Raw genomic sequence first — 12,358 nt, 5'->3', positions numbered from 1 at the left:
GTTCAAATGTGCAAACTTGAACACTCTAGCGGAAAGTTGAATTGTTGGGAAGAGTGAGAAATTGAACTGGTTTATATAGAGAGCTTCGTGCATGGATTTTGTATTACTGTGCATGGTTGGGGCCATTTGGCTAGCGTGGAAGCCACGTTGGCGGGCAAGTACGACCTCAACTTCTCAAGCATTTGCATTTAAATCTAACTTATTACAAATAGATCCTGCTCCCTCCCTCTCCCTCTCTCTCTCTCTGGGGGCTACAAATAAAATGTCGTTTTGCTCTAAAATATTTCTTCCTAATATGCTGCCAATGCTGCCATGTTTGAAGCAGCTCATGGATAGCCAAGTTTGAGCAAGCGAAGACGCAAAGCATTTTTTAAGTGTAGGATTTCGATAGCCAATGCTGCGGTACTAGGATACTACTATTTACTGAATGGCATTATAAGAGATCGCATTTGATGTCCAACAAGCCAAAGCATTGGAGGCATAAATGTCAATTAGCTTAAGGGTTACATCAACCTTTTCTAGACACATCAATCAACAAAGCGTGAAATTTTAAATCTATGACTGGTTAGTAGTTACAAGTTAGAGGCATTACTCACGTACACTTGTAATCCACCAATAAAAGGAATGGTTGGAGAAAATTGTCTCTGATAAGTCGTAGATGACAATCACAGGGGAATGATTATCATAATGATTCCTGAATGAGCTATCCCGCGCTTTGCTGGCCATGGAAATCCAATCAATCGCGGCCCTCCCCTTCTTTGTCGAGGCATCTCTCTCTCTCTCTCTCTCTCTCCCTCCCCTATTGGTATGCCTCATTGCCACGCCTTGACCTCAAACTGAGGCTTGTGACCTCAAATCGAGGTCGCTGACCATAGGTGACCATAGATATAGGATCGCCTGAGTCTAAACCATGGCCTTTGTGGTCACGGCCGAGCGCAAGGGCCAAGTGCAAGGTCACAATGGCTGCCCCGCTGTCTGATGGACAACGTGCAACCTTTGTGCACTGACGTGAACAGCGACGGGCGAGGGCGGCCAAAGTGAGGAGACGAAGGTGGTGTGATCTGAGGGGCAGCACCGGAGGACTTGTGGTGGAAGAAGTGAGGAAAAGACTGACATGGAGAGGTTTAGGGTTGGATATGTACTTTTAAGTAAATTCTTTCACATAGTTGAGGCATTTCGGTCTCTTCAAGGATAACTTTAGATGGTAAATTCACTTTCTAACTTCAAGAATCTCAATCCTTGTCACATGGCCGAACCGAGGGGTAAATCCTCATTTGTGACCTAATGTCACAGTCCAGGCTTATGTTCCTCGGCCATGAGTCGTGCTCACACGTACTATCTCTGCTCGGGGCTAGCGCGACATGCAATATCAGCAGAGACAGTGAGCGCACGCATAATGCACCTTAGTGAGTTGCTCAATGAGCAAACATTAATTATATCTCATGTTACGATCATGCGTTTTATGGCGATTCACAGTGTAACAAATGAATGAAATATGAGCGATTTCACAATGTAAGGGCCATGTAGGAGGATGACAAGCATAACACGTGCGGGTACGATTGATTTTCACACGACGACAGTCACATGACCAAATACATGTAGTATTTTAAATTTTTCCGGGGGTGAGCAAATGCTTCTTGCTTCTTGGTCAATGGTGTAACGAGCACTATCTTTGACCATTTCTCACTTAATGGACTATGGTGAGAGCTTAATACATATTTATATATTTGATGTCCAATCGAAATTGCGTAAGAAACCATGCAATGTTGGTTGGGGAGAGACAAATAGAGACAGACACAGAGAGAGGACAAGGAGATGCAGTGCACAGTTCGGTGGTAGTAGTAGGAAGCTTGATTGCTCCATCGTATCCCCGTTCTTGATTGCTACATCGATTTTTACCATATGTCACGACCCTTCTTCTTTTTTATATTAATTTTATTGGCTACATATCTAACTAAGATGAAATTAAAAATTACTTGTACTCTTAATGAATTACAAGAATATATTTAATTTCTTTCCAAATTGGTGAACATATAGAAGCAGAATATCTAAATAAATTTAATGATGGTCTATGTGCAATATATCAATAATTTTATTACGAAGTGACAAAGCATAAAAAAGGAGTGATGGTCGTAAATTATACTAATTTATTTCCGTCTAGATTGAATGACTTTTGTCTTTTGGTCAGATCTAGATTGAATGATTTGATGGTTGCAAAGTTTGATTGTTTTCTCATTCAACTGGATTGTGATGACTGTCCGTTTTGACTGTACCATTTTCCATTGACCGAGAATCAATGGAAATTTGAGCGTCTGGCACATTTTCAGTACATCCCATCTGTTTGGTCACGACCAGGACGTTCTCGACCACCTCCGGTGATTCCTCCACGCCTCAGCTGCTGCCCAGTGATGGTCCTGCTCGTCCAGCAACGATCTAGCGACGCCTCCAGCAGTCCCCAATGTGCTCTCAAACGTTGTCACCATCCTTCGTTGTTCTTCCAGCTATAGTGTCCTCGAGTCACTTCAGCAGAACTTCCGTGTTTGCTTAGTCCTTTTGCAGGTATCGCCAGCGATTGGCGGTGGCATTCAGACGATTCCAGCCGCATCCCATCCTCACAGTTCAATTTTCGACAGTGGCTCTTGTACTGTCCATTAGCGTTACAAACCCTCTTCGATGCCCAGGCTGATCTGCTACAAGTCATCACCATCGAGGCCTCCCGTGCCGGCATTTTGCCGGTTTGTCTTCCCAGCAACGCCCAGCACTCTGCTAATGTCTGCAGCCCCGGTGCAGTCAAATGAACCATTGAAAAAGAGCTTTCGTGCTTCCTATATGAAACATGAAATGGACTTAGAAACCCTGATGTTGATCCGAATTAGGTGCTAGACCATATATATTGTCACCATGTGTCTGGTCCATCAGACAAACCTTCTGGTGATTCCCAGTTAAAACTGTACAATGTCCGCAACTCATGTAGTTTTGATAGTTTTACTTAAATTCCACACCTCCAACGTTTTAAGATTCTCCAACATTCCTATTGCCTTCAGTAGCTCTCCTATCTCAATCTCAGCCATAACTAAGTGCTCCAGTCTCTTAAGGTATCTAATAGAAGCAGGCACTTCGGTAATCTTCGTACCATGCAAAAACAACTCGAGCAATGATTCTAGTCCGGCCATCGAGTTTGGTAGCTCCCTTATCTGAGTGCATCCTAGGTTCATTTTCTCCAATCTCTTGAGATCTCCAATTGAATCAGGTAACTCTCTGATTCCCGTGGCGGACAAATTCAATGCGAGCAACGATCTCAATCTGCCAAAGGCGTCTGGAAGCTTTCTGAGCTGACGACAACGCCTTAAAGACAAGCACGTCAAGCCTGCCATCTCTGTGATAGATGGATCAAGCTCTCGCATGCACTGCCCCTCTAGCTTTAGACTCGACAGGTACTTTAGACCGCATAATGCGGAAGGCACTACCATGGGTCAAAATGGGGGCTCGTGGACAACTTTGATGACTGAACTTGGGCTGCAAGTATTTCCAAACGCTTTAGGCGCTCTAGCTTACTGATAGAGCTACCCATTTGTGGCGACTTTGGACAATGTTGATCAAAAACTAGTATCTTCAAATTCATGCACGTAGAGAAGTCCGGAGCTGCCGATAGATGACATCTTATGACTTGTATAACTTTCAAGTCAGGATTCGCCTGGGAAGCAGATTAGAATTTAGAAAGCAAGGCAAGGGAAATGGCAACAAGCATATACATGTGATTAGAAAACGTACCAAGCATGGGCCCCACCCATTCCAGTTTTCCGGAATGTCGCTGTCCAAAAGCTTGAGGATGACTAAGTTCGATAAACACAAATTGATCGCCTGCAAGTCTGAAGGGCAACGATGCCAAGAGAACCATCTTAAACTCGAGAGAAGGTTCTCAAAGTCTCCAGCCAAATTCCCCCCCTCTAATTCCAAGAACCTTAAATTAGGCAGCTTTGAAAACTCTTCACTTGTAAAGTCGTGCTCCTTGCAAAGTCCAGTAAGTTTGAGTGCGATGACGTTCTCTGTTCCCTGACCACACGAAAAGGCTCAAGTGAACTTCCTACTGCGAAATAAAAAGAACGCATTCCATGAATAAATACTGCATAGACTTGTTCTAAAAGGAAAATATTGTGTTTGTTTCTACTTTCAGCTTGTAGATGTAAGCTATGAGTATTTTTTGCTATATGTAGATTTACGATATTACCTTGATTCCATTCAAATTAAACATTTGGTTTCCCTCATTGTGCAACACAGACACACGAACACATGCAGGAATATACTCTGAACTTCAAGCTGATGTTTCCTTAATCGTGAAGACTGTAGCTGTGAAAACAATTTACCTTTCTAGTATGCAAGACGTCCAACGCAATCTTGGGACACCATAATCTGCTACGCTTTCCAGGAACTTTAAGGTCTTCTCGTCGAATAATTTCTCTGCCAAGATCTCTAAGGAGGTCATGCATCAAGAGTCTATCATCATCATCAACCTTTATCAGAGACATATGTGCAAGGACACTAATATCACTTCTTGGGAAAAAGTCCAACGCTTTCCATATATAATATGGATAGACTCTTTCTTCACCAATAAAGTGACATGCAATATCAAGAAAAATTTCTCTTTGTGCATCATCTAGCATTTCAAAACTAATCTTCAATTTGTCACAGACATCTTGCTTGGGGACTAAATCTAATTTCTTCAACGTGTCTTTCCAAAATTGTTTGCCTTTGCAATAAAGAGAGGAACCGATAACTTCGAGAGCCAAAGGAAGTCCACCTGTTTTATAGATAATATCGCGAGAAACATCATCATATTCATTCGGAGGGGAATCCATTCTGAAAGCATGCTTATTGAAAAGCTGGCGAGCATGGGCATGGTGCAATTCTTCCATTTGATAGATTTTAAACTCTTGGAATTGCATTTGGGCATTATTTTCTCGATACTCCTCTTCGAGCGGCAAAAAATTGGTGTCCCTTGTCGTAATAATAATTCTGCTCCCTCGACCAAACCAATCACGATTTTTTGCAAGTTTTGAAAGTTGGTCCCACTTATCTAGGTCATCAAGAATAATGAGGACTTTCTTATCGCGGAACCTCCTTTTAATTTGGCTAATCCCTGCATCAGAGTCAGAAATCTCAATTGGTTTGAAGTTGAGAGTTTCTGCCAATAATTGCTTTTGCAATTGAATGACTTTACCGCCCTTTAAAGCTTCTCGAACATCCGAAAGAAAGCTACACCCATGAAACCGACTAGAAATTTGGTTAAAGACAACCTTGGCAAGAGTCGTCTTCCCAATGCCCCCCATACCATGCATTACTAGATAAAATACATCTGGAGAACCTTCATCTAAAAGGCGCACGACGTCTTCAACACGATCCTGAATTCCAACTAAATGATCGGGTAGAATTTTTTCTCTTTTATTCAGCTTGATCAAAACTTCAGCAACGATTAATCTAATGAGTTCACCTTGGCTGTCATATTTCATATAAAGGGTGTGGTCAGAAAGATTGTAGACAGATTACTAACCTTTCAAGTTCAGGAATATTTAAATCAAACACAAATGCTTCACATAATATATTTAAACTTATACATACTCTGCAATATATAGGACAAATACAATTAACAAAAAAGCACCCTCGCCCCTCATCTTAATTTCAATTTTATAAAAATCAATCTCATGTAAAGTTAAATCTTAAAAGCTGTAACTCTTTTCTTCATGAAAATGAATTTGCCTAAAGTGAATTATAATTAAATATTGCATTCAACAATGGAAATTGAAACCTCTGGATTTTCTTCCTTTAAATATATGCAAAGAATTTGTGTATTAATTCTTTTTTATTGTTCACATTTATGTGTGCTCCGTTTTCTAATTAAAATAGTAATAACTAGAACCTTTTTTTTCTATATTAAATTGCACAACATTAATATAGAAGTTGAGAAAAAGAATTTTTATTTTAGGTGTAGTTTTCAAATATGTGTGAATTGAGTGATGACGAAAGAGAGAGAGCAGTAGTAATTTAAAACTTTTGATGTAAGGATGAGAATGTCTTTTTTTTTTTTTCAATTTTATCTTAAAACTTACCCTCCATCTTTGAGATTCCATCCTTTGATACGAGCGGCCTCCCTCAGAGCCTCCTTCCATCGGCGCACCACTTCGCAGCCGAACTTCTGCTCGTGCTTCTGCAGAGCTTCGTGGTACAGACCGGTTTCGAGCTTGACATCGCGGGGACCCACGTCGAAGAAAACCGGTAGGATCGTTCCTTCGCCATCTCTGTTTCTCGAGCAATCCACCATGGATGCAAGCTCGCGAAGACACCACGCACTGGACGCGTAGTTCTTAGAGAAGATGGGCACGCAGATTGTGCAGCTCTTGATCGCGCGCTCCAGTTCACCTCCGATGGCTTCGCCTTTCCTGATCTCTTCGTCGTCTCTGAAAACTCGAATCCCGGCTGCGTCCATGGAGTGATAGAGGCAGTCGGTGAAGTTCAGGCGAGTGTCGGGCCCTCTGAAATTCAGGAATACATCGAAGTGAGACCGTAGCGACGCCTGGATATCACCTCTAATTCGATCGGTGATCGATCCCGTTGTTCCGTTTGATGAATCGCTGATCTCCATCTCCCTGGTCTCCATCTCAGGAGCTAAATCATACGCCTTTTGTTCTAAGGAATTCTCTCACAGCGGATCATGAATAAGAAAACCCAACGACGATATCAATACCCCATACTTGATTTTGCCATGTGGAGGTTGTGAACGGGATTGCAATGACGGTCCAACACGCGGTTTGAAAATTTTGGCTGGGCAGTCCGCCATATGCAATGGATGGTTAGACCGAGTCAAGACGTGTTCTCTGATTGTAGAATTTTGACCTCTGACTGCAATAAGTTCCTCTTTCTTGCAGTCTTAACGACTTTCTTAGTTTCTTTCGAGGAATATACTATAACAAAAGTTGACATTTTGCGATTGTTTTGGGTGGGCTAAGAAAAGTCTGGATGTGAGTGCTCCACAAAGACCTAGATAGATTTTGTTGGTTTGGGATAGGAGTGAGCATGAGTTCAAGAAAAAAAATCAGGGACTGAAGAACCGAACCGGTGGAAACAGAGTAGTAAATTTTAAGAATTGGAGAATCGATTCTGATGAGTAGGTTGGAACCTAGAATCTATAATACGTTTTTGTGCATTTTTTTTTTTTTGTTATATGTTTTCGCACGATCCTGCGGTATTCCATTGCGTCCGATGATGAGTATGCAACCCGAAACCATTAGTTTAAGCTTTATTTCCTGCGATATGCATGACCGATACTTTTACCTTGTTAATATTTCATATTCCTCGTGTGACTAAATATGAATTATGATAAGTGGATTGTAGCATAAATGTAAATTGTTTAGAAATGAGTTAGCACAAAAAAAGATCGAATTGATAAAATCGCAATAAGTTTATGAATTTTTTGATAGTTTTCCTTAACAACCAGAAATGACTGAAAATACCGGGATTATTACATCTACATTTCAATACCTAATCTCTAAGTAGGACAACATGCACGTATGTTGATAGGGATGATTTGGACAACCGGAATATGGGATCACTTTGTTAAGGGCATTATGATTAGCAGGGCCTACGGACGTCTTACTTCAATAGTAAGCAAGACCAAGTGACGAGACAACTCGCTAGGAAAAGCCAAAATAAAAAGACGCAACGCTGGCCTTACGCTAATTTGAAACCGACTTTGTTTTTTTTTTTTTTTTTTCATGAAACCGACATCGTTTAAAAGGTTAAATACTTTCGAAAAGCTTCTAATTTTCGTCAAGTTGGACGTTTTCCTAGTGATCTTAATAAGTCGAGTGATAATTACCAACACGAACTAATTAGGCGACGCCCGCTGTCGTCCCCAAATTGGCGATGGATGAGCGCGAATTTTCTTATTTTCCTTTTTTTTTATTCTTCTCTATTTTCTTTTTTATTTTTCTTTCTTTCCTTTTCTTTTTTTTTTCTTTCAAAGTCTAGTCGACCATCGCCAACCCAATGTAAGGGCCAGCGGCCCTTGCGGGTCGTGGGTGAGGGCTGCGAAGCCCTAGCGGACTTCATCGAGAAAAAGAAGAAAAAGGAAAGAAAAAAAAATTGAAAAATAAAAATAAAAATTATAAAGAAATTTAGAAAATTTTAAAAAATAAAATTTATAAAAATCATGTTAATTGTTGTATCTCTTAAATGAGTAAAGTCGTGTTTTTAGACAGTTATAAATTCATTTATTGATCAATGTAATCGATTATAAAGATGTCATGAGACAACCTATTTACTCCTTTCTCAAAGCAAAAACATGAATTTCACGAGTAGGATCCAATTTATTAAGTTCTAAAGTATGAATGTGTAATCACATATAGAGTAACCACACAAAAATGGCCGTCAATGTGTATAGATACATTCCGCGCTACCCAGAGACAACCACAATTGCATGATATCGAGGTTTATTAATGGCCGGACTTCTTATTTATTCTTCTAATCCCGCTAGAACGGGCTTAGAAAGAAACACACTGTACTATGCCATGGACCAGACCACGTCCTCTTCACCCACATTTATGTCCAACCCCAAAGCATGCCACACGGCATCCGACCCATCAACGATATCGTTCCTGCATGGTGGTTGATAGTCATGCTCATCATCACACCCGTTCCTCGAGTCACATTCATCGACCACTTTGGCCATCACGCTCCTCCCGGTCTTCGTGGACGTTATACTTATCTTATTGCCGCACCGAGACCCGCCAGCATACCACCCGGTCGACAGTGCAACGATTAGCTCGGAATTCTCGTGGTACCTATCATCACATTCCGATGGGCCCCCTCCATCACCTCCTTTGCTGAAGTCGTTGTTCGTCAAGGTGGCTCGGGTCGAGGATGTCACGGGCGGGGAGCAATCATATTTAGGGTAAGATTGTCCGTCGCAAGACATAGTGCCCGAAGGCTGACATCCGCCGCTAGATGGAGACTGAGGCGAATTACCGCATATGTGCGTGCCCACCTGGGGGTCGTCAGCGCACCTTCCGTTTATGCAAATCAATTGGCCATCACAATCATCCAGTGTTTGGCAGGGGCCGTTACACGAGTTCGCATGAGAAGGAGACGAAAGGAAGGCGAAGCCAATAACAAGAAAGAGACAAATGTGAAGAGATGTTGCAAGGTTCTTCATGTTCAAATATCAGAAGTTGAACTCTTGGAAGCAAGTGTTTATGGTGGGTGGAGAGAAGTGAAAACTGGGAGGCTTTTATAGAGGTTCAAGCTTTAACTGTTTTCTTGGAGTGGCTTGACTTATTTAATGTTTGGTGTGTTCTAGGGTCAGAGAATTCACACGCAGGTCGTTGTCGAACTGCCTTACGGGTTGGGTTGTGTGCTTTAGCCAGCGTGGAAGACCCGGGCAATCAAATACTCCATTGAATGCCCACAAAGATGCGTGAATCTAGAAGTCATTTTGATCGAGAGATGTCATTCGAATGCGAAATCTAACGCATCCAAACGATGCATAGACAATTTGGTTAGGTTTTGGACATGCAGGTATTTTCATAAACGCAAAGAGAGCCTATCCTAACAACATCACCCACGCGTGTCACGGAGCTAAAGTTATGTGATTCGAGAGATGGGATCCCCCCTTACTCTCGTATCTTGATGAGTGATGCTTAATGGTGTCATTATCGTGAGTGAGCGGTGCAGAGAGGAAGATGCAACTGGATTGTGGGAGAGGCGTTAGAGTGGTTTGTATTATGAATTTTAGGTTAGAATGAATATACCTTTAGGAGCTCTGACGGTGGGGTTTGACTCTCGTGTACAAGCTGGTCAAGAGCTGATGTCGCTATCCTAGCGAGGCCAACGTAGGCCGACACTAGTGTTGGTGCCTAAAGTGTTATGGTCGTCTCGGTCGATGGATTGGATGCCCGAGCTTAGCTGGCGTGGTATGATCAAATATGGAAAGTTACTCACCTTCTTGTTCCATTGAACAACTAAAAAAGGAAGGTTGGCCTAGTGTTCTCGACTCGTCGGGCACTCCATGGGCTAATTCCGCTGCCAAAACATGAATTATTGTCTTAGGTAAAGGTGACAAATTTCTTTTGTTATGAATAGTGTTTGCTTCGTTGCTTTTGCTTAAATCGACAATTCTCACAATGTTAGATTTGTTGCTTCCGAAACTAAGATAACAGGTGTGTTCATTTTTCACGGAAAACTTCATGAAAATGAAAATAACTTTTGGGAAACTAAGATGACCGGGGTGTTCATTTCACGGAAAACTTCATGAAAAAGGAAAATAATTTTCGAGAAGTCAATTTCCAGGAAAATGATTCATTTTCCTTTACTTGTTGTTATGTGACCGAAAACGTTTTTTGATGATTGGATCTCATTTAGAAAATGATTCAATCTCATGATATTATCTCAAGAAAAAAAATTAGAATCTTTCGATATTTTATTTATTTATTTATTCTTTTCTTTTCCTTTGTTCTTATTTTTTTTCCTTTCTTCTTTCTCCACCGCAACGGCGATGGCGGCCGTTAGGCAAGCTAGAGCTCGCCTAGCCGAAGCCGAGCCTCGAACTTATCTGCCGTTGCAGAGGATGAAGAAGAAAGAAAAAAAGGAAGAAAGAAATAATAATATAAAACATAGAAAATAAAAATAATATTCAAATATTAATCAAATAAAAAATAAAATATATTAAAAATATTAAGAAAATATAAAAAAAAATCAAGAGTAACAAATAAGGAAAGTGTTTTCATCTCTTAAAAAAAAAAATTTGTCAAAATCTCTTTAAATTTAGGAATTCACTTTTCTAATTTTATGTATGAATAATCCATTGACCGGAAAGTATTTTCCGTAGACTAAGTCATTTTTTGATGAATTAAATAGGCGAAAGTCTGGAAAACTAATTCACAGAAAACACTTTCGCTCAAATAAACGCACCCAACATGTCATCTTGGATGGCAGAGTGGTGACAAATGATAATACGATCAAATGCCACGAAGTAATATTTGTCACCTTTTTCGACCTATATATATATATTTGTCGCCTTTGGATCGACGGCAAGAATATATTGTGGTATAACTAACAATACAAATATATATATTATCCTCGCTGCGCGGCTACAGGGGCTGAACTAGAGCTGAGAAAAAATGTTCACTCTGTACTTGCTGCGGGACTCTTTAACTTCACCTTTGCGATTGTCATGGCCGTAATCGGCCAAATGACGTTTATTTAGCAATGTGATAGTACCAAGCGCCTGTCACTTATTAAATCCAGATTCTAAATTGGACAAAAAGCACTGCAAGCTCATTTTGAATGTATTCGACCAAAATAAATGAATTTATAAGATAAAGTGACTATCTATTTTTCATTAAGTAAGAGCAAAATCTACTATTTTTCCTGCGAAAAATCAAAATATTATCTGAATTTCCTAAAGATATATAAAAAAAAAAGATATAGGTTAATGTGCATGTTGACATTTATATATTGAGGAAATTTCAGGTGTCTCAGACTAAAAAAAAATTAAAGTGCGTGAGTTGCAATATTTTGAAAATAAAAAGCTAAAAATGACTTGCTATGAAAAAAACTTCATCAACTTGATTAATAAACCGGTTTTTTGATAGAAAATTCCTAAGCTACATTTTCGGAATCTAGGAACCGACCCTTTGCGGGCAGGTTAACTGCTCACCTTAACCCGTTACCGACATTAAATTGAAAATTTTCGACCTGTAATTCGTTGTTATGGGCATGATGCAAGTGAGCATCTTTTTTAACTTTGGCAATGTAAGGAAAATACCGATACAGATCGAACGCTCTTTCATTTGTTTGTGAGAATGGTTGAATTAGAGAAGGAAAGAAAAATATTTCAAATGTGCCTACACATTGAGAATAACACAAAGTTTGCAATTCTCATATGATTCTAAGCATGTTTTGGACTCGGTTACGAACGACATACAAACTATCTGCGTGTGAATGAGAATGACCTCCGAAGATGTTGACACCTAAATTTTGATTTTTAGTAAATCATTTATTTAAGTATAAAATGAGAATTATCATAGTTCTTACAAAAATTAATTTCTCATGCACTGCATATTTACTTTTTGTCAGTCATGCATATCATTGCATTTAGGCCAGAGGCAAAGCAATTGAGCTCAATTTGACAAAGGGCTGGACTAGGCTTAATTTGGATTTTTTGGCAATCAAGAAGGAGTGTGTGCCGAAAATTAACAAGGCTATTGGAATAATTTTGAGCTTAAATCAGCCCATTTACTATTTAATTTGGGAAAATCCTTTTAATTAAAAATGTCCATTAATTGAAAAAAAAAAAAAAGGCTTCATG

General features: G+C 40.0%; 2 protein-coding genes across 3 annotated transcripts; both read right to left on the bottom strand.

Moving 5' to 3' along the window:
* Positions 1–3,453: 3,453 nt before the first annotated feature.
* On the bottom strand, positions 3,454–6,873 carry LOC115753282 (disease resistance protein L6-like). Of its 2 annotated transcripts, XM_048283689.1 has the most exons (5): positions 6,580–6,873; positions 6,105–6,471; positions 4,365–5,493; positions 3,772–4,053; positions 3,454–3,694 (listed from the first exon to the last, which is right to left on the bottom strand). In XM_048283689.1, exons 1-5 carry the CDS (start codon positions 6,650–6,652, stop codon positions 3,464–3,466), a joined length of 2,082 nt encoding a protein of 693 aa, XP_048139646.1. In that variant the 5' UTR covers positions 6,653–6,873; the 3' UTR covers positions 3,454–3,463. The 2 variants fall into 2 exon arrangements, with proteins under 2 accessions (XP_048139646.1, XP_048139639.1); XM_048283682.1 differs by having other exon boundaries at positions 6,105–6,873.
* A 1,505-nt stretch (positions 6,874–8,378) lies between these two features.
* Positions 8,379–9,242, bottom strand: LOC115753297 (kiwellin-like). The gene has a single exon (XM_030691847.1). It carries the CDS (start codon positions 9,203–9,205, stop codon positions 8,555–8,557), a length of 651 nt encoding a protein of 216 aa, XP_030547707.1. The 5' UTR covers positions 9,206–9,242; the 3' UTR covers positions 8,379–8,554.
* Positions 9,243–12,358: the final 3,116 nt, after the last annotated feature.

Source organism: Rhodamnia argentea, chromosome 1 (genome assembly GCF_020921035.1).
Source record: "Rhodamnia argentea isolate NSW1041297 chromosome 1, ASM2092103v1, whole genome shotgun sequence".
Lineage (NCBI taxonomy): Eukaryota > Viridiplantae > Streptophyta > Magnoliopsida > Myrtales > Myrtaceae > Rhodamnia > Rhodamnia argentea.
The sequence above is the reverse complement of the archived record's forward strand: the minus strand, read 5'-3'. Positions and strand labels throughout refer to the sequence as shown.